Here is a 24,437-nt window from a genome sequence, read left to right as displayed (position 1 = left end):
TGGATGATATAACAGGTGGTAGTGAGGATGTACATGTGTGATAAATTCTATATTTTCACTCTGCAGTGTCACTCGTGACACAAGTCACTTAATATCAAACAAGTTCTCTAACATGTGTTATTTGGGATTGCACTTTTCAGTGTCCTGCTAACCTTTCAACAGGACAGCTAGTTTTGTGCATATATTTCTGTGTTTGTATTATTTATGAATTGAAACAAAATCCTAGGGTAATGGCTATAAATGGAGATATATTTTGTGGCAAAGATCAAGCAGACAAGTTTGTAGCAGGTACCCTCAAATATTCATGAATATTTTTGTTTAGTATATTAAAAGTTTCATTTCAGCACTACATTTCTAACAATGTATTTGTCACTTATATTGATACGTTATTATTTTTCAGGTTTATGTTTATATTCCAGTGGCATCCAGAGGATCATTAAATACTAATATGGATGACAGTTGATATTTCAATTTTGAATTTTTTTATCTGAAACCAAATGCTTATGGATATTTTCTTTTGTTTCAGACTGCCATACGGATTACTATAAATAAGTGTAGAGCCAGCTCTGGCCTGGCTTCAAAATGAATTTATAATGATTGGTAAGTACATCCTTCATTTCTTTTTTCATTTATCATGAGAAAATGGCACATGGTTTTGACCAACACCATTGGTCCAAATTCAACTTTCATTGATTGCTTTGAATTGTTTGGAAAATGAGCATTAGTACATCGCCACAAATATGTGAAAACTCTGAAACTGTAGGCCACTGAATATTATGAGCGACAAATATTGCCCTAGAAATCATCGGCCCAGTAACACAGAAAGGAGTACTCCTGCAACCAGCACAGAAAACATTGATCTGGACACAAACTTATTAACAAGGCCATGAGGAACACAGTTTTGAATTCTCCCAACCTGTACATATTGTTTACAGGTGAAAGTGTTACATTCTTTGTCAGTCAGGCAATGGATCAAAGAGGAGTAAATATTGATTATAGAGTTTTCATTGATTTTACTTGTGTAACATATTTCCGACTGATTGATCAATATTTTATCTCGACTGTTCGCGTATTAGATTAGGAAGTCGGTATTCAATTACAAGCTTGTGTCAAGGGTAACTTGGGCCATGGGGGAGCACTGTGCATGTGCCTCTGCTATATTAGCTGTCAGATTCAATACTTCACTCAAAACATAACCTTTGATTTTGCAGTATTCAAAATTCCTCTGATTTGAAGTCTAGCATGAATAAATTACATTTCAAACAAGCAGATTTCTATTTATTTATTTTTTTCGCCTGCGCTGTTGGCATATATTTGAATTTGAATTGAGGATGATTCATGTTTCATAAATGCTGAAAGCCTTTGGCTATGTACAGTCAGTTTGGATGTAGGGTCATGAGAAATATTTTCATTCCTTGCTAGGTGAAATTCCTTTCATTATTGAGCTTACAATGGTTTGTGAGGTTTGCAAATACACTTGATCTCAAACCCTGTCATATAGCGACTGCTGGGATATGAACGTATTGGCAGTCTTTGTTGAAAATAAATTATGATGTAATTTGCCAGGGCAATCAGTCCTTTCATAATAGTCAGTTGCCCTAAAATTTCTGAAAAATAATTTTTAAAAGTAAACACTTTAAGAAAACATGCAATCAGTTTATATGATGAAGGTCTTCATGTAATACTGTATTGATGCATCGTCCAATGAAATGAACCTTTAATATGAAATATATGTAACCCTGAAGACCGCATTTTCCTTTCAAGAAGCTTAGACGTTTTACAAAATATTTCTATAATAAATAAGATGAGCAATATCCAACAGCCGGAACATTTCTTTAGTAAAGTTCTCCATTTTCTATGGTGTCAGTTCTTCCCCACAGGGGGTGGTGGGGTAGCCTAGTGGTTAAAGCGTTCGCTCGTCACGCCGAAGACCCGGGTTCGATTCCCCACATGGGTACAATGTGTGAAGCCCATTTCTGATGTCCCCCTCCGTGATGTTGCTGGAATATTGCTAAAAGTGGCATAAGACCATACTTACTCACTCACTCACTTACTCACTCTTTCCCACAATTATATACTCTTTAAGTCCTGCTCTATTGTATTCACAGGAACTTGTTTTGAACACAAACTTTTTATGTGTCTAGCACAGGAATAGAGATGTATCAGTCCACTTAGATTGTGTATTATAATTCAGTTTTCATAACAAGGTAATCAGAATCTGAAAAGGAATGAAGGGCCTTAGTACCTACCCTCTAAAATTTATCTTTTTACATTCCCTGGCTCATAATTCTTTGAATATTGTAGTTTCTCGTTAAAACTCTGATATGAAGCATATGTCAAAAACCTAGGTGGCTTCACTAGAATATAATACCTGTAGCTTATCCTTTCATTGAAGATATTAATGTAACCCTACATCCCGTACGGATATACGATACAAAATAAGGCATAAAACCTGATACAAAAATGTGATGGATGTCCTCCCAAGTTGATAATTTTCCATTTAATGATTGTCAGTGTCATTGTTGAAAGTAGGAAGACATGGGTGAGTGACCGTCTCCCTCCTGTGCCGGGGGAAGGGGGAAGGGGCTCTATTCACCCTCACCCACACTGAGGCTGTCAGCAATATTGTTGAAGTTGGGGAGATATGTTTTACAGTATGTGTGACGGTATTTACTGTGTGTGAAGTGAGATATTATTGTCAGTGTTGAGCTTCTCCCATGACTCATTCTCTGTTAGAGTTGGAACCCTTATTCTAAAATAGTCACGTTTCAATTTGAAAGTATTTTTTGATTTCATTTGTTTAAATTCTGTTACTGTAGCACATGGAATATATGGATTAGTAGTTATTTCAGTGTTTATAATGTGAAGTTTCAAAGGAGAAAGTGTGATAACATGGATATTTAGGTACTTGTTAATTCACGTCAGGAAATCAATGGCATACATACTGACTGAGGAACAATTAAGGAAAAGATTGTGTTTGTAAAAATATGTAACTAAATGATTTGAAATTACTTTCTCTGTTATGTGAGTATGGTCTGTAAGTATGGTTTTACACTGCTTTTATGAGTTTTGCAGTGGTGAACACCAGATATTGTATCCATGTGAGGATTTGAACCCAGGTAGCCCAGTGGATAAAGCATATTTTTGTTATGCCGAAAACCCAGGTTTGATTCTCCACATAGGTACAATGTTGGAATTCCATTTCTGGGAAACTCCACCATGATATTGCTGGAATATTGCTATAGTCTGTTTGCAGTGAAAACGTACCGATTAATTTCGCTGTAAAAAAAAAAGTAAATAAAATAAACTGAAATTAACATTGAGAATTGTCTTAATTTACCTTGCCAACTGAACATTTAAATCTCAGAATTTTATTCATCTTAGGATAAAAGTTGTTTAACAAAGTATCATAGATTCAAATGGCTATGATTGGTTTGTAAATCTGAACTCGCTCGCTCACTCACTCACTGACTCACTCACTCAATTCTGCCTAGAGAGTAGAAGTGTATGTAATGGCGTTGTAGGTGTGTGATTGTTGATGTGTCTAACCAGTACGTAAATCATCACAGAAAACCGACCATTTACTTCCAATTTATCCTTTGACATTTCCTCTCTTTTTTTTATTATCCATTGAATGATATACTATGACACCAAGATGTACCACAATTTGAATGAGTGTTGAATTTAATCATTAATCTATAATACTGTAGTTAACACATGCTGTAAATATGGAAAATTACGGAAAATATTCACCATAATATTCCTTATTCCATACTGCTGGACTTATCCCATAGATTAATGGTGGAGAATAATACTTGTGTTACATATGGAAGGGTCATTTTAGAATTATGTGTGAAACCCCGAACAAAATGTGCAACTAACCACATGCTGTAATACTACACCGGACAATCAGCAATGCAGTCGGTGCCACAGACTCCATTAGCAGGAATGGTAATCACAGACAAAGGGACATAACTCTGTCTCAGCTATCTGCCTGTAAGTCCATGAACAAATGGGACAATATTCATAATACGCTGCTACCTTGTGTAATATTATAATCAGCCCACTGCATGATGACTCATCCTGCCACAGTGCTAGGTCTCCGGCACCAAACGGGGAGAGGACGGTTTCCATGACATTGTTAATTAATACACGACCTCCTCGCCATGTTAGCTGGCTGACCTAAGTCGGCCATCCCCCGCAATGTCCAACCAGCCACTGCATATTGCCTTTAATATCGATACATACGTTCATGTTGATTCCTTATCTTTTTAGGTTTTCTTTGAATGTTGAGCATAAGAAATCTAGTCCATGATGCATTTACTTTTCATGAATTATGTAAAATACTTCTTGTAAAGATTTTCTGTTTTGGTCAGAAATTATGGATTTGAGAGGTTTGAAGTAATAAGATCCAAGGTGTGTTGACTTGAAGTAGGTGTTGCTACGTAGGTAAAGGTATTTGGGTGACGGGGATGGTGTTTTCTTGCGTCATGTCGTGTCGGTCAGAAATTCGGAAGTGGTAATGCTGTGGTGGATGTGACTTGCCTGAGTGATAGGCATTTAAACCCCCGGTTATTGATCCTGAATTAATTTACTGGCAGATCTTTGTAAAAATATGTTTTGGTCTGTAGTGCCAGGTCTGCGTTCACGGTTTTCATGGCAGTTAATATGGGGAGGCAGTGGTTGTGGTCCATATTGTCGGTGTGATTAGTCACACAGAATTTCCACAGCAGAGAAATGGAGAGGCTCTCACTCTCACTGTTGTTGAAATAAGTAAGAAAGAAAAGGCTTTGAAGGTTTTGCAGAATAGTCAATTAACTAACGGCAGGGTAAAATATGTAGATCAAGATGGTATTGTGGAATGTCGCCTTCTTTGCTAGGAATTCCAATATGGATGCTTAAATGGGGGCAGACTGTCCGCCAGGAGAAGTTGCCAGGGATGTATCACCGTGGCCTTGTGGCTAAAGCATTCTGTAGTTCATGAAGACTTGAGCCAAATATTGTTCTATGTTGTGTGAAATAGCTAAGGATTGGTGTGTGAGTGAGTATGGTTTTATGCTGCTTTTAGGAATATTCTAGCAATATCACAGCAGGGGACACCAGAAATGGACATATTACCCATTCGGGAATTCGAACCCAGGCCTAAGGCATGAAGAACAAACTCTTAAACCACAAGGCTACCCCCACCACCCTGAGTGGTGTGTGGGAGGCTAATGGGGAACTCCCAGTTTTGATTGCCAGGTAGAATGTGTGTAGTCAACATGGTGTACTGAGACATGACACAGTTGGAATACTGCTAAAAGTAGCGTAAATTCATACTCACTCACTCACTCACTTTCTTAAGCACTAGGACTGTGTAAACAGTACCCACTCACAAACATCATGAATTAATGAAAGGTCATTGACAGCTGACTTAAATGTCTTTTACATTCAGGTGTTTCCAGTTATATTTAGACAATGTCTCAGAAACATGAATTATTTTGAAGTTCAATGAAGTAATCTGAAGTAGTCTTTCCATACTGTTACATGTAAACAAGGACTTCAGCTTTGTCTTCTTGACCAATGTCCTAAATCTCAAATGCTCATTCATTTTGTCCAATAAGTTGTCAGGATACCATATTTTTTGGAGTTCAGATCTCCCTGATTCTAGAGCTTGGTTCTCTGCATCAGTCGTGGGTTCGATCCCCGGCCGCGTCATACCAAAAGACGTTAAAATATGATACTTGTTGGTCCCTGCCTGGCGTTCGGCATTAACGGGTACATCAAGGACTGATCAGCTCGGAGTCGGTATAATATGTCTGAGTGGGGTATTCATGCTTCACTGCGGCATGGTATCTCAGTGGGCTAGCACTATAAAACCAGCTTAAGTCTGGACTAGTACAAGCAGCCGCACATACACATACACACGCATGCACGTCGTCATATGAGCGAAATATTCTCAAGCACGACGTTAAAGCCAATTTCACCTCACCTCTCTGCACCATATTCATGTTAATGGCTTCATCAAAGCCAGAGCTCAAAATTAACAGTACTCAGATATTCATGAAGTTTGCATCACTGGATTGTCTGGTCCAGACTCGATTATTTACAGAGTGCCGCCATATAGCTGGAATATTGCTGAGTGCGGCGTAAAACTAAACTCACTCATGAAGTTGTCATAATATTTTAACCAAAGAAACCCCTAAATCTTTCACTTCAGCAACAGAGTTGTGTAAGGAAGCCCATTGACTAACCTGTTTATATTTGAACATTAACATCAAATTTTGATTCATGTCCTGGAAACAATATGAAGCCTTAACTGATCTCTAGGCATTGTTTTTAATAATGATTTTCTCATGTTAAGATATATCCTATTATTAGCTTAGTAGGGGCGGTGGGGTAGCATAGTGGTTAAAGCGTTCACTCCTTACACCGAAGATCCGGGTTCAATTCCCCACATGGGCACAATGTGTGAAGCCCATTTCTGGTGTCCCCGCTGTGATATTGCTGGAATATTGCTGAAAGCGGCGACAAACTCACTCACTATTAGCTTAGTACACTGGAAGCTAGAGTGGCAGACTTTGCTATGATACTGAGGAAATACTGGTCAAAGTGGTGTTCAACACACAAACACAGGTTAGAAAAGGTCCCTAGCAACCTTTCTGGTTGTTAAAGATGACCAAATGTTTTGGTGCTTTTGTTGATGGCATGATCGCTGCTCTCATTATCAGAGTATTGTGGGAATAATGCTGAATGTAGAGCAAAACAACGTCAAATTCTCAGATTGAGGACCCTTTGTACAAAGCAATCTGCTTACGCGATACCTTAACATAGACTTAATACAATTGTAGCACTAAGGTTGTTTTATACAACAGCACCCCACTCACTCAAAGCTCATTAGTGGGGCGTCGGGGTAGCCCAGTGGTTAAAGCGTTGGCTCGTCACGCTGAAGACCGGGGTTCGAATCCCCACATGGGTACAATGTGTAAAGGCCATTTCTGGTGTCCCCCGCTGTGATGTTGCTGGAATATTGCTAAAAGCAGCGTAAAACCAAACTCACTCAGTCAGTCAGTCAGTCAATCATTAGTAGAGAGGAAAGAGGTGGCATCATCCCACTTTATACTGCGATATCTCACAAGCGTTCATCCCCAACCATGTCTGATCAAATATTTATGGCAGTATATGACACTATAATGAGTCATGGAGATTATCATCCTTGGGACTAATTCCAAACTTTGTCGAACTGAATCGGATGTGAATGTGTTTCAGAAATTATTTTGAATTGTCATAAATGAATGATTTGATTCCGGATCCATTGTAATCATCATGGGACAAATTCTAACTTTGTCAAAATTGTACCTGAATAAGGATATGAATGTGTTTCAGAAATTATTTTGAATTGTCATGAAAGAATGATTTGATTCTGGATCCAGTGTGATCAATACAGCAGCATCAGCAGATGTAATCAAACATGGTTCCTCCCTGACATCACAGCCTTCCACTCGTCCCTGTGTACTTATCCTGGATTCAATACCTATAAACATCAGCTGATTGCCCTGCACGAGGACAAGACTTGAAGTGATATGAATAATTAACCTTCTGTGCTGCACTATGCTGTTTACCTTTACCTGCGATAATGCATTGTAATAAGCTGCGTGCAGGACAGGTGGAGAGCAATGTACCAATTCACCTTTGACGCAACCAGGTGCGTAGGATTCTCTTCCCAGGAAGCAATTTCCCAGGGTCTTATTTATGGGCTGTGGATGGAAGCTGCATTGAAAAAGACTTAGTTGATCAATGATTGGCGATGAGGTGGTATGGCGCGATACCGACTCGGTACTTTTGTGAGTGTAGGCAACTTTCATGGTGGATGTTCTCTGAGGATAATCAGCATCAATGTTGCTCAGGGCCGTCAGTGTCGGCTGCCACGGTGATTGACATATACATCTCGGGGCAGTTATTCATTATGAAGATGCCTTTCTAGTTTGGTATCTGATCATTGAATTGGGCTGTGTTGTGAAGAGAGCTAATTTGGACAGATTTGTTGTGGGATATGTTTTGAAAAGAATGCATATGTGTTTGATATTTATGGATTATTGTCTTCTTTATCTTTTAATATAATGGATGGGTTTTTGTATTTGGATATATTTTATGATATTTTGGTGAGTCTTTCACTAAGGTAACCAAAGTCATGAGAAGGTGCTAATATCGAGATGAAGGTGAAGTATCCAGTGCTTCGTAACCTGGTGCTTAGCTTGGTAACCCAAAGCTGGTTATCTGAAGCTTGGAGCCAGGTAACCTGGAGCTGAGTGTGGTAGCCAGTGCATGGTAACATGCTTTGTACACAGTGCTTGGTAACCTGGTGTGGCAACCACATTGATGGTAACATGGTGCTAAGCGTGGTAACCCTGTCAACGGTAACCTGGTGCTTAGCATGGTAACTAGTGCTTTATACATAGTGCTTGGTAACCTAGTGCTGAATGTGGTAACACCATTGATGGTAACCTGGTGCTCTGTGTGGTAAACTGGTGCTGAGGGTTAGAATCCAGTGCTTGGTAACCTGGTTCTTGGTAACCTAGTGCTGAATGTGGTAACACCATTGATGGTAACCTAGTGCTCTGTGTGGTAAACTGGTGCTGAGGGTTAGAATCCAGTGCTTGGTAACCTGGTTCTTGGTAACCTAGTGCTGAATGTGGTAACACCATTGATGGTAACCTAGTGCTCTGTGTGGTAAACTGGTGCTGAGGGTTAGAATCCAGTGCTTGGTAACCTGGTTCTTGATAACCTAGTGCTGAATGTGGTAACACCATTGATGGTAACCTGGTGCTCTGTGTGGTAAACTGGTGCTGAGGGTTAGGATCCAGTGCTTGGTAACCTGGTTCTTGGTAACCTAGTGCTGAATGTGGTAACACCATTGATGGCTACCTAGTGCTCTGTGTGGTAAACTGGTGCTGAGGGTTAGAATCTTGTGCTTGGTAACCTGGTTCTTGGTAACCTAGTGCTGAATGTGGTAACACCATTGATGGTAACCTGGTGCTCTGTGTGGTAAACTGGTGCTGAGGGTTAGGATCCAGTGCTTGGTAACCTGGTTCTTGGTAAAGTAGTGCTGAATGTGGTAATGCTATATATGGTAACCTTGGTCCTGTACTAGAGTTTTATGTTGGAGATATAAAATTTGATGATGGTAACTCAGAATTTCGAAAAGGTACTACAAAATTTCAGGATATAATGAAGTTAACACATTAGTTTTGTAATACAGAATTTAAGTGGTTAAGCACAATTCTGGAATGGTAACGCATGATTCTACCAGGAAATGTCTGAAACTAGGGTTTCTGTGCGGATAATCTTGGTGTTCTTGTTAATTCAGAATGTTTACAGATAAGAAGTTGTAATAGCTAAATGTGTAAACTACATTTTGTCATATTGAAAGTGTAGGCCACAATATTTATAGGTGCACTCTGTAACAGTTACATGGACACTGTTAACGATCAAAGGAGTACTGCCTTATAAACCTAAAAACAAATTCATTCATCTCCATAGAGAAACCTTATGTCATGGTACTTAATGAGGAAAAAAGACATTCTTTTTTTGCACTGATCTCTTAGTAGACATGCCTTTAAAAATGATGAAACAAAGTTCTTTTGATGTGCTCGTCAATACGGAATTAGCATCACTAGATGTGGGTGTGTCGTAGGATCATTATTTTAAAACCCTACCGAACTGCCAGATAGGTTGCTGCCGATTAATTGGGAAACGTCATACTTACATCAGAGCGAGCACTTAATCAGTCTTCAGTAACCCATGCTTGTCGTAATAGGCAACCAACGGAAACGGGTGGTCAGGCTAGCTGACTTACATGTCATCGTATCCCAACTGCGTAGATCGATGCTCATGCTGTTGATCACTGTATTGTCTGGTCCAGACTCGATTATTCATAAAGCTAGAATATTGCTGAGTGCAGCGTTAAACAACAACCAACCGATTAACTGAATCAGTAGCTTTGGGAAATTGCTTATGAAGATCAATTACACATTTTTCAGAGGCTTCTGTTTCTGTGAAAATAAAATCTGTAATAGCCACAAGAAAATGTATACTGTCATGTAAATATTAGGTGCACATAAAGATGACCTATTTGGTTGATATAGATTGTCAAGGAGCATCTAATACAGTAAACCAATAAGCCTGAATTTTGTTTCTTTTTAAGAGCTTCATCATTGCGGACACCCATGTTAAGTTCACTTGCAGCTGAACAATTGAAATACTGCTGTTCAAACTGAAAGTATAAACCGATATGCAAGAATTTGTGATAAAAAGTTCCAATATTAGTGATCACTGAAAGAGGAAGACATGTTCACATTTCCTATTTTCGTTGATCCAAAGTTGAGTTAAACAAATCATTTCCCTGTCTTGGCCTGGCTCCAATTCAAGTCCTTTGGAGAAGTGCGTGTGATTCCGGCATATGGCTGCATGAATGGCGTGAACCAAGTTCGCCCTAATGATCTGCTGAACTCAACGTTTGTGGGGGCCGGGCAGCTGGATGTATTCATCAATATCACACTTTCTTCATTCTAGTCTCACAGTTTTAAAATAAATGATACATGCCACAAAAGCAGTATGACCAAACTTGGCAACAGCTGTACATTTCTGCTTCTTAGCGACTCCAGCAGCCATCTTTGTTTGACTTCAAAGGTAATTCTATGCTGTGAAACATATCTTGTCTGTTTGAACGAGCTAATGAGCTGCTGACTTGCTCCCAAACACACAAGGAAATATGAGAAACTATGAAACTTTAATGCATTGACAGCTTGTATCGATCCCTTCCCTGTAAATGCACAAACGAGGGATCAGCTGAAGTCGGGGAGGAATTCGGACGTCGATATTGGGTTTTTGTCACAGACTCTACAGATTGGAGCTAAGCTGGAGAGCCGGCTTTGGGGATACATGTGTTATTTCTTTTGAATATTAAAGTGACGTGTATCGGATTGACGACCTTTGGATTGTTATCGAAGGTGTTGGTTTTGTCCATTGTTGTTCAGACAGAGAAGTCTATCCATTTTTATCATAATATATCAAAAGTATGTTATTACAAATCTGGATATTATCAAAAATTATGTTTGTTTTGGTCTGGAATTTGCAGGATGCTGGTTGTCTGTGGAATATTTCAGGTCACTGAAGTAAATTACTGCGGTTTTCACTGGAAACATACTAGCCTCGACTGTAAGATTAGGTACTGGTGGTTTGAACTTTTGTGGAAAGGATTCCATTAGAACATGGGGCGGTGGGGTAGTCTAGTGGCTAAAGCGTTGGCTCGTCAAGCCGAAGACCCGGGTTCGAATCCCCACATGGGTACAAAGAGTGAAGCCCATTTCTGGTGTCCCCCGCTGTGATATTGTTGGAATATTGCTAAAAGCAGCGTAAAACCAAACTCAGTCTGTCAGCCATTAGAACATTGTTCACAATTATCAACATGTTCATACACTGAGTGTTTGATAAGGGTGTGAATGCATGTTGTTTTATGCCGCCAGCAATACTCCAGCTATAGTAGGATAGCCTGTAAACTATGGAGTCTAAATCAGTGCAGTCACGAGACAGTGAGGTACTTTTAACCATGATCATGATTTGCCTTTTATTCAGTTCTGGAAATGAGTGTAGGTTAGTAAGAATCCGTTCTTATGTTTGTTTGATGTTTAACACTGCTCCGGGGCGGTGGGGTTGTCTAGTGGTTAAAGCGTTGGCTTGCCACGCCGAAGATCCAAGTTCGAATCCCCACATGGGTACAATGTGTGAAGCCCATTTCTGGTGTCCCCCTCCGTGATGTTGCTGGAATATTGCTAAAAGCGTAAAACCAAACTCAGTCAGTCAGTCAGTAACACTGCTCCGCAATATTAAAGTGATATGATAGTGCTTTGAAAATAATCTAGTCGAGACCAGACAATCCAGCAATATCATCAGTCTACATAAATTGCAAACAATGACGAATGTAAACCAACTAGGTGAGCCTGACCTTGCAATCCCGTTCGTTGCCTCTTACAGGCATGAATTGCTGCTGAGTATTTATAATCGGTATCTTCACAAGAAAATCCATTCTATACCCCCATTGGTCTATTTGATAAGAATGTGCTTGTGCAACATATTTGTGTGTAAGGAAACCAATTCTTCTATCCTTAGAATGTAAGATATATGCGTTATGATGATGAAATTTGGGGTATCATTTTGAAGAACTGCCATGGAAAATGGCAGAATATTCCCCAGTGCCTCGCGCTTGTCATAGGATTTGATTAAGGTGAAGCAGAACTGAACACGCTGGCTGTGGTGGTGAAGTTGTTGGTGACAATTAAATCTGGAGCTCAAACTGGATGATGGCGTGAGATCTGACTGTGAAGATGTGGGCCATTGCTTCAGCTGTCATCCTGTATCTAGCTCCATCCACTGTGCTGTATTGTCTTCTTGTTGTTGCTCACGTCTGCTCCCCTCTCTCCGACTTTACCTGTTAAAATGATTTTGTGAAAAATGTAAGTCACAGAATCTTAAACCAAAAAAGCAGACACTATCCACCCTACAAAACACCCCACTATCCATTCACAATGCACCCAAACAGCATCTACAACTCCCATTCCTCCATCTGAACTGAAGCGTCCATAACCCACCCATCCATCACGATAAGTCACTCACACTCCACCTACAAGGAACACACATAACAGCTTCGCTCCACCTACAAGGCACACACAACCTACCCACACAACACCCACACTCTGCCCACAAGGCACACACGAAACACCCTCAGCTCAACCTACAAGATGCATGACCTACCTACACAACACCCACACTCTGCCCACAAGGCACACACGTAACACCCTCGTTCTACCTACAAGACAAATGACCTACCCACACAACACCCACATCCTGCCCACACTCTACCCACAAGGCACCCATGTAACACCCATGCTCCACCTACAATACACACACGACCTACCCACACTCTGCCCACAAGGCACACACGTAACACCCTCACTCTACCTACAAGACATACGACCTACCCATGCTCTGCCCACAAGGCACACATATTACACCCATGTTCCACCTACAATACACACACAACATCCACACTCTGCCCACAAGGCACACACGTAACACCCTCGCTCCACCTACAAGACAAACGACTTACCCACACAGCACCCACAACCCACCCACACTCTGCCCACAAGATACACACGTAACACCCACACTCCGCCCACAAGACAAGTTCAGGGAGTATGATCAGATGAGATCTTGTTTTGCCTCATTCCAGTCTTATCACAGAAAGAGGACGCCAAGTAACAAATATTCCCACATGACGGGCGTTCTTCGAGCGTGTATTAAACTGAGACAGAGTTTAATCTTTTCAAGACTGATGAAACCAGTATGACATAACCAGTTCACCCGTTCCTGAGTTCAAATCCAGAAATATCCCCGATACTGTGCTTGTGGATTTCATTAAAGAAAAACGTCAACCTTTTCTTGTCTCCTTTAACCCATATCTTAATCATAATGCTATTATATTTGGCATTAAACCCACCCACTCACCAAAACATTCATCACAAGATCACCCGAGACACTCACCGTTATTCCATGTTGATTTATACAACAGTAAATGACTCAAGGTTCTTTAACACAGCCTTTTTATACATGTATGGCAGGCAGTGTCAAGTTAGGCTGCAGATTAAAGTTTGTGGCATATGGTGTGGGTATTGAGCTTTAGCTATCATAGTAGCCTTATCTGCCTCGGAATCACATTCTATAAACATTGACATTATGGCTTTAAGCCCCAGGTGAATTCAATATACTTGTCGCGCTGTATGTCCTTTCATAAAAGAATTTTCAGAATGTCCTCATCTAAATTGGCCCGCATTGAGATGCTTGTGTAAATACATATGTGGATCATAGGTTATGACCATAAGGGCTTTCATAAGGGTTGGAGGGTGTTGTTTTGCGTGCCTGATTTCGTGGATGTTTTTTTATCAGTTAGTTTATAATCTGATTAGTTAGAACCATTTTACTGACATTCAGAAATAATGTGTCAGTAGGTTTTACTTAGACTGTTATCAGTCATTGTGATTGGATATGATTTGTCCATCAAAAAACGTCCAATCACGATATTCATGGTAGATGGGAGACAGCGTCTGGAGAAAGAAATAATCTGTTCCAGCTGTAAATACTGAAAGAAAACTTAATATCCTTCCGGTTTTACTCTCCAATAGAAAATACTGGGAAAGTGTGTTGTGTTGGGTGAGTAAGTATGGTTTAACACCGTTTTAGCAAAATCACACCAGGAGACACCAGAAATGGGCTTCACATGTTCTACCCATGAGGGGAATCGAACCCGAATGTTCGGCGTGATGAGCGACGGTCTTTAACCACATGGCTACCCCACTGCCATGTGTAACAAGCGTTGTCAGCACTATACCCGTTATCATGGGTTTCACCAGAGTTAACAACATCTGAGACCTGCAACACTTCAAGCTTTCTTCCCCCATGATGCTGCCATACTACTGGAATACAGTCCATAGTGGTGTTAACCCCATCTCACTCACTCACTCAGTCACTTTGATTAACCTTATCCTTGTACATTCATCAAATGCGACATTGTTTCAACATGATGTTGAACACGTCAACATTTCTTGCCCATGCTTCACGGGTCACGTACAAGGCCTCCATTAATACCCAACACAGACAGCTATTTCACTGGAATTTGTTTATCCATCTGAAAAGTATATGACATTTATTACCCAGTCGTGATATAAAAGTGTAAACACAACTTAATACAGACACACGTCTGACCTTTGTTTGCCAATTTACCAATAAAATGAACTATCAAATATCCAGAAAAGGTTGTAAACTGTAGACAGGGATTTTCTTGTCTCTGATACACTGGCTCGTGACGGCCATAAATACGGGAGTTGAAAGTCTTAGGGACTCATCTATATATGTTGCTGATGATCTTCTCTCAGCGGAAGACGTCACGGACTGACACACAGATTCAGGCAACATCTCGTGCCCCTTAATGTGAAGATTTCAAATTTACACCTTCTGGATGAGTTTTTAATAAGCTTGGATCTCTGACGGCCCTTGTTTGACCTTCAAGTTCTAAAATTGGAGGAATTTAATGTTTTAAAACTATTTGGTTTCAGATTATTAATTTCTCGCACCGTGTTCACCTTCCCTGGTTGACCATTTGGCATTTGTGGTGTATAAAAGATGTATTTATACCACGGTTGTGTAGGTGTCTGCCAACAGTGACCTGTCTAGAGCCAGTGCGAGTACCTACATGTGTGCTTGGGCTATCTCCAGACTGCCAGGGGGAGGATGAACAAGCTGATGGGAGGGAAAGGACCATTGTGGGAGATAGATCTGCTTCTTCACCGTCATGGCCGTGTTGTGGGAGATAGGCTAACGGGGTTTGAAATTAAGCATGAAAGTCAAGGGGCCCTTGTCAAAACTTGAATGTAAAAGTTTAACGATCCCTTGATTCAAACACAACAGCAGCAATCCTCAAGCATGCACTTTGTTTCAGTCACTGGCTAAGAATATCTTCTTTTAATTGTATCACAGTGGTCTTGTGTTTTTCTTGATTTTTTGTCTCAAAGTCAGGGTGACAAGACAAAGGAGATAAAAGGGTCTCAACTAAATTTGAGTCAAACATGATTGAAAATATCCTATTGATAATATTAAGAATAAGAATACTGGAAAAAATAAGAATGTTTTTGTGAATTGTGAGTCTGAAATAAACATGCTTCACTCACTCCAGCATCACATTGGAATTGACTTGACTGGAAGAACAGCAATAGAACTTTCAAATAACCTCAAATCTTGGGGCACCAGAGTTTACTGTGCAGAGTTGTGTCCCTTGGGCAGCTATCATCGTTGGTTGAACCCTAGTTTATCCTGATAATGTTTCTAGGTGTGTTGGAAGCTTACAGTGCTTGTGGCTTCTACCAAAGCTGTATCCAGGACCTATATCCAGCATTAAGCTGACATGCCATGATATAACTGGAAAACTGATACATATCCATGATATAACTGGAATACTGATACATATCCCATGATATAACTGGAATACTGATACATATGCCATGATATAACTGGAATACTGATACATATCCCATGATATAACTGGAATGCTGATACATATCCCATGATTAACTGGAATACTGATACACATGCCATGATATAACTGGAATACTGATACATATCACATGATATAACTGGAATACTGAATACTGATACTGGATTACTGATATGCCATGATATAACTGGAATACTGATACATATGCCATGATATAACTGGAATACTGATACACATGCCATGATATAACTGGAATACTGATACACATTCCATGATATAACTGGAATACTGATACACATGCCATGATATAACTGGAATACTGATACATATGCCATGATATAACTGGAATACTGATACACATGCCATGATATAACTGGAATACTGATACACATCCCATGATATAACTGGAATACTGATACATATGCCATGATATAATTGGAATACTGATACACATGCCATGATATAACTGGAATACTGATACACATGCCATGATATAACTGGAATACTGATACATATGCCATGATATAATTGGAATACTGATACACATGCCATGATATAACTGGAATACTGATACATATGCCATGATATAACTGGAATACTGATACACATGCCATGATATAACTGGATACTGATACATGATATAACTGATACTGATACACATGCCATGATATAACTGGAATACTGATACACATGCCATGATATAACTGGAATACTGATACATATCCATGATATAACTGGAATACTGATACACATGCCATGATATAACTGGAATACTGATACACATCCCATGATATAACTGGAATACTGATACACATCCCATGATATAACTGGAATACTGATACATATCCCATGATATAACTGGAATACTGATACATATCCCATGATATAACTGGAATACTGATACATATCCCATGATATAACTGGAATACTGATACATATCCCATGATATAACTGGAATACTGATACATATCCCATGATATAACTGGAATACTGATACATATCCCATGATATAACTGGAATACTGATACACATGCCATGATATAACTGGAATACTGATACACATGCCATGATATAACTGGAATACTGATACACATGCCATGATATAACTGGAATACTGATACACATGCCATGATATAACTGGAATACTGATACATATCCCATGATATAACTGGAATACTGATACATATCCCATGATATAACTGGAATACTGATACACATGCCATGATATAACTGGAATACTGATACACATGCCATGATATAACTGGAATACTGATACACATGCCATGATATAACTGGATATACTGATACATATCCCATGATATAACTGGAATACTGATACATATCCCATGATATAACTGGAATACAGATACATATCCCATGATATAACTGGAATACTGATACATATCCCATGATATAACTGGAATACTGATACATATCCCATGATATAACTGAATACTGATAATACTGATAACTGGAATACTGATACATATCCCATGATATAACTGGAATACTGATACACATGCCATGATATAACTGGAATACTGATACATATGCCATGATATAACTGGAATACTGATACATATCCCATGATATAACTGGAATACTGATACATATCCCATGATATAACTGGAATACTGATACACATGCCATGATATAACTGGAATACTGATACACATGCCATGATATAACTGGAATACTGATACACATGCCATGATATAACTGGATTATTGATACATATCCCATGATATAACTGGAATACAGATACATATCCCATGATATAACTGGAATACTGATACATATTCACAAAGACTAATTGAAACATATATTATGTTTCAAGTTTTTGCTTTCTGAAAGTTGATATAGTCGTATAATCCTTAAAAATGTTACCAACACCATTCCATCCTGAAAATGATTAACAATGGCAAATAATACACATGGCTGCCTCGGTCCGACATTTATCAGTGATTGATATTGAACAAAAATGACAGTTGGTTTTCTGTGATGGATGGGAACTAGGTCAGAACATTCAATCATTCTCGGTTGAAGTTATTCAATTTGCCAGTTTTAGAAGTCTTCACCACAAAATTATCATTTTGTTCATATCATGTTAATATAGGAGATACATGACCAACCTTAAGATATGTCAGTTGAGAAAGACCCTTATTTAAGGTTTGTTCCAAGCCACCAGTGGGTCACTATTTTGCTAACATGACAATAGTGGAAGAAATGCAACATGCAACATTTTGTAATGTCCCAGAAATATAGAACCATAAAGACCCTTATTCTGTGATGTTTGATCTGATTTGTCAGAGGGACTTCAATGCAAGATTTGATCAGGGACTTGTGTTCTAACATCCACATTCAGGCAGGGACACAAATGATCTCTTCATATCAACTTCCCAAGATGATGTCCATCCAAACTCAAGGGTTCTCAGGTCCTTCAAACTGGCGACCCCTAAATTTGACTTGTTAACCTGATGACCCATTCATTAGTAGTTATGGATGCTGCAAACCAGCTCCATCGATGGTCCGGACCATTGGATATTAGGATATTTTGTGTAGAGACTGGATATTTTGTCAACAGCAGCAAAACAGATATTTCTTGAATCAGAACTATGCACCTAACTACCCATTTATACAATCATCGAGAGGAATGTATTCTTTGTGGCAGACAATTTCCTCCTTGTTCTCAACAGTCTCAAGCGTAATTGTTTTTTCACGCATTTCCTGGGATAAAGTATGTTTTCTTTTTTGATGAAATCCCATGCCCCCTTAGAATATAAAATGGCCGGTCCTGAAGTCAATGGCCTCATCCAATCTGCACCGTTTTCCTCATGCATTAATCTTCATACATGTCCAAGACACAACCCGATACATCCCCAATACCAATGTCCTGGTCTGCTCAACCATGATATTCCAGCCGTCTCTAACAGTAAATTTTTCAAATTGATGCACAGATTAGCTGTGACTGATTCTAGGATGGCTTGGTGAGATGGTTCCTCCTGGGCATGAATAATGAACTAGGTGTGAGTAATACAAAGACTGGGAGCCTCCTGCTTGTTGTCATCAGCCGGGCTGCTGCTGCTGCTGCTACCGTCTATGTTTACCTACTTCCAACACAGGCTGCATGGACTCAGAACCATGCATGTCACAATTGCATTATCTTGAGGCTGTCGATGTACAGGAATTTTTATTGCTGTATTTTGCATATTGATAAAAAATTATTTGGATTTGCTGATTGGGTTATTGTAATACTGATCGTTTTTATGCATTTTGAATTTTGCTCTCTCTAAGTTTGTGTTCCAGTGCAGGTTTTGTAAAGGATGTAGTTTTTATGCAAAAGTTGGAAACTAAATATCTGGTCAACATGAAGTCCAGTTAGCTTGTCTGCAGTGAGGACCCTGTTTGTAGGTACTGTGATGGTTTGTAGATTTCATGTGAATTAAGAATTAAACATAGGTTGTCAATTTCTTAACGATTTAATGAAAAGATGAATTAGCATTGTAAAGTTGTGATCAATTTCCGGTTTAGTCCAGCAATATTACAGTGGGGGACACCAGAAATGGGCTTCACTCATAGTACCCATGTGGAGAATTGAACCCGGGCCTTTTGGCATGACAGGCAAATGTTTTAAACACTAGACTACCCCACCACCCCTGAATATGAAGAAATGAGGTGAAAGTGGGTGTAACATGGCATTGAAGATTATTGCTATTGTACAGTGACATGCATATGTGGTTGTGTCCGGTTTCCTAGGGCCAAAGCAAAGATAGACCATTGGGCAGTTTAACCTTACTCAAATATGGATTACTGACTCAGCTGTTTTATCCCCTTAATTGCTAGCACCAGGCAGAGTACCTAACAACAAGTTCCAATAAGTCTTTTTACGTTGCATGTGTGTGGGGTGGGTTGGACGGGGGTGGGGGTGGTAGCCTAGTGATTTAAGCGTTTGCTTGTCACATGCTGAAAACCCAGGTTTGATTCCCCATATGGGTACAATGTGTGAAGCCCATTTCTGGTGTCCCCACTGTGAACTGTGATATTAATGGAATATTGCTAAAAGCAGCGTAAAATCATATGCACTCACTCACTCATGCTGCACAGCCAGGTCTTGAACTACCAAACTTCAACTCTGATCACTCTCACTCACTCACTTACTCACTCACTCACTCATGCTGCACAGCCAGGTATTGAGCTACCAAACTACAACTCTGATCACTCACTCACTCATGCTGCACAGCCAGGTATTGAGCTACCAAACTTCCACTCTGTGATCAGACTAGACAAAGCCACAGAGGTGGTCACCCAAAATAGACACCGAAAGACTGAAGGTCAGCATTTGCTCTCCTTGTAGACATTGTCATTGAAACTACAGAAGTATCCCTCTGGAGGGCTTATTTCAGGAAAACTGACGACATTGCTCGCCCATGGGAACACCGTGAAAACAGGTGAATCAATTCTGAATGCAGTTAACAAGCAACACATGCACATCAGACTTCCTTCCTCAGCTGCAACAACATGCATGTACAGCCTTTGATGAGACAACTCTTCATACACTGAAATGATCAGTATAGAAATACTTTTAAACTTTTTGATGCAAGTTTTTTTGTTTCCCTAATTTAGGTGAGTTCTCAGACCTGTTTTGTTGCATTTGACCTTTTTCTGTGGTCCTGCTAATGAATAGAATTTTGGAAAATGTAACAATTATTTTATATATTATTTTTTGGGAGACAGATTTTAAAAACATAGCATGTCATTGGTGAAATTGCATATGTCGTGTGTTGTATTGCAAAACATTTCCTGGTCGTCATATTTTTATGCTGGAATTAGTTAGTGAGTATAGTTTTGCATCACTGTCAGCAATATTCCAGCAACATAACAACAGGGGGACACCAGAAATGGCCTTGACACATTGTACACATGTGGAATCGAACACAGTGAAGAGCAAACACTTTAACCTCTAGGCTACCCCACTGCTCCTGAGCTGAAGTGAGCATGAAAATCTTTGCCATGACCCTGGTGTTATGATTTAAAAGTTTCAAATACACCTGTTAAGATCCAGGTTAGAATTGGTCTTCAGCAACTCATGATTGTCGAAAGAGGTAATCAGGTGGTTAGGCTTGATGACTTTGTTAACCTATGTGTTACAAAGATCGATGCTCATGCTGTTGATCACTGGAATGTCTGGTCCAGACTTGGTTATTTACAGACCGTCCCCATATAGCTGGAATATATTGTTGAAGGCCGCTTTAAACAACAAACGAAAACCTTCAAAGACCTCAGCAGCAAATCTCAAGGACCTTATTACTTCCATTAATTTTGAACACTTTTGAGATGGATATTAATTTATTTTTATTTATTTTTCAAATAATATCGAATCTTTGGGATGAAGACATTGTATTCTCAGACAGTATATATTTAGGGATGCCTATCGCTCCTGAAGAAGTGTATATTTCCCAATACATTTATCCTTAAAGCCTTATCATTACTGAAGGTGGAATGGACACGTGATGGCAGTTTGACATTTGGACATACAACAGTATCACGTAATGTAAGAACTGGTTCATGACAGTAATATCAATTCAGTAATCGTTAATAGGAATTACACCCACACAGAAACATTTTTTGGCAATAATAAGACGAGAATCACATTTATTTCAATCTTGTGAAGGTTATTTGTCTTAACTGCTCCAGAGATTGCTTCCCAACCATGTAGGTTTTGATTTCAAACCCAATGTCTTTCATTTTTGCTGCGTTTAGACCGTTTATATTATGCATATATTATTATACATGTGTATACCACATTTGAACAGATGTTACTGCCTAAGTTACTTGCCCAGGGTGACAGTACACGTTTTGACACTTGTGTTTTGGGTATATGTACATATTCATATTTCCAACCTATACAGGTAGCCTAATGGTTAAAGTGTTTGCTCGTCATGCCGAAGACCCTGGTTCGATTCCCCACATGGATATAATGTGTGAAGCTCACTTTATGGCTCTTGTACAGTGACTGACTGACTGACTGAGTTTTGTTTTGCGCCGCTTTTAGCAATATTCCAGCAACATCACGGCAGGGGACACCAGAAATGGGCTTCACACATTGTACCCATGTGGGGATTCGAACCCGGATCTGCGGCGTGACGAGCCAACGCTTTAACCATTAGGCTACCCCACCGCCCCTTGTACAGTGACATGCATATGTGGTTGTGTGTACACATCGGGACCTCCGGTTTCATAGGGCCAAAGCAAAGAGAATATTGCTAAAAGCAATGTAAAACCATACTCACTCCACCCTATACACGTTCTGGTGAGTTTCACGACAGGCTGAGAAGTATAATATACATCTTTCTTCTGACATGAGAAAATTACGAGTACAATATGACTGAAGTACAGGTAAAGGGGGTAACCCACATCGCTAACTCAAACAGTGTTGTCACTTCCCTTCAGCAAGGGAGTTTGCTGTACAATCCGTGTTCCCAGGATGAGGTGAGGTGAGGTGAAATTGGGTTTAACGTCGTGCTTAAGAATATTTCGCTCATATGACGACGTGCATGTGTGTGAATGTGTATGTGCGGCTGCTTGTACTAGCCCAGACTTAAGCTGGTTTTATAGTGCTAGCCCACTGAGATACCATGCCGCATTGAAGCATGAATACCCCACTCAGACACATTATACTGACTCCGAGCCGACCAGTCCTTGTTGTACCCATTAATGCCGAGCGCCAGGCAGGGACCAACAAGTACCATATTTTAATGTTTTTTGGTATGACGCGGTCGGGGATCGAACCCGCGACCTTCCACTCTCCGGGCGGATGCTCTAACCACTACACCACGGAGGCGGTCGTTCCCAGGATGACTAGACCCTGGTGGTGTTTTGCTAGCTGATTGTTCAGAAGCAATATTCCATGGACTTTAATGTTAGGCCCGCTGTGCACTATTCGATTGATTCAGTGAGGCTTCTTCTGTGAATAAGATGGACAAGTTCCTAACAGATAATGTAACGGCATGTGGGGTTGTTGTTGGCGAGGTTGTTGTTGGGGTGCAGGAGGCATGGTGGGAGCGTCGGTATGGTGGGAGCGTCGGTATGGTGGGAGCGTCGGTATGGTGGGAGCGTCGGCATGGTGGGAGTGTCGGTATGGTGGGATGCGTCGGTATGGTGGGAGTGTCGGTATGGTATGGTGGGAGTGTCGGTATGGTGGGAGAGTCGGTATGGTGGGAGTGTCGGTATGGTGGGAGCGTCGGTATGGTGGGAGCGTCGGTATGGTGGGAGCGTCGGTATGGTGGGGTCGGTATGGTGGGAGCGTCGGTATGGTGGGAGAGTGGTATGGTGGGAGTGTCGGTATGGTGGGAGTGTTAGCAGTGTGGTGTTTCAGCTTTGTCGGTGTTGACAGCATGGAAGGGATTGTAGGTGGTGCTAATGGCAGCAGTGGTTGAAACATTGGTGGAATGTATGTCCCCAAATGCATGACGGAAACTAGGACAGGCGAGCAAATGTTTGATAGCATGAGCTTTGGACACAATCAGACAGGTCACGTTTACTAGCTGATCTTCTTGCTGCGAATAGGTGCCAAAATGCTGATGCGCTGGCTCGCTCGCTCGCTCACTCGCTCATTTTATCAATCAATCAATCAATCAATCAATCAAAACCCAGCCACCCCCACTCAGCTGATCTTCATTCAAGTATATTCTCATAACCTTTTGATTTAATAATTCACCTTTGGATTATTGTTTTGGTTGTGTTGTAAAAGTATGTCTTGTAATGGAGTCCTGACCTTTAATCAACAAGGTGCTGATCTGCTGAACAGACAAGCCAAATTACCAATAAATCTGCGACAGAGACCTGCTTTCCTGCCTAGCCATTATAGAGTCATTGCATGTATATCTACAGTCTAATGTGACTTGCTTGTTGTCTTGAAGGAATTGTGATAATCTAATTTGTTCAAAGACTAAAGTTAGTGATTATCAAATGTGAGTATTCACCTCTTGAACTGTTCCCTTGTTTTTTGGTGCCATGTGCCACTATCTGTAGCTCCAACCATTATACGTCTAAATGAACCACAGTCCTGTGTACATCGATGACACCTTTGATCAATTCTACATAAACTTTTCAACAAGCCAGTGTAATGTCTTAGATATGACATTTAAACAAGCCACAATCCTGTGTGCATCTATAAGCACATATATATGTACGTGTATGTATTGTTATAAAATGGATGGAAATGTAGCCCAAAAATGGAAAAAAATATATTAAAAAAATTATACGTCTAAAGTCTGCATTGGACAGCAAGTACAAGTCCTTGACAAGCACCATGTGAGGGTTGTAATTTTGAACCAGTTTGGTTTTAAACAAATTG

The 24,437-nt window shown here is 40.0% G+C and overlaps 1 protein-coding gene across 1 annotated transcript; it reads right to left on the bottom strand.

The window, feature by feature from the left end:
- Positions 1-23,030: 23,030 nt before the first annotated feature.
- Positions 23,031-23,549, bottom strand: LOC124275258 (velvet complex subunit B-like). Its single transcript, XM_046710738.1, has one exon. It carries the CDS (start codon positions 23,547-23,549, stop codon positions 23,031-23,033), a length of 519 nt encoding a protein of 172 aa, XP_046566694.1.
- Between the last annotated feature and the right edge of the window lie 888 nt (positions 23,550-24,437).

This window comes from Haliotis rubra, unplaced genomic scaffold (genome assembly GCF_003918875.1).
Source record: "Haliotis rubra isolate DU_JTF1 unplaced genomic scaffold, ASM391887v1 Scf2, whole genome shotgun sequence".
Lineage (NCBI taxonomy): Eukaryota > Metazoa > Mollusca > Gastropoda > Lepetellida > Haliotidae > Haliotis > Haliotis rubra.
The sequence above is the reverse complement of the archived record's forward strand: the minus strand, read 5'-3'. Positions and strand labels throughout refer to the sequence as shown.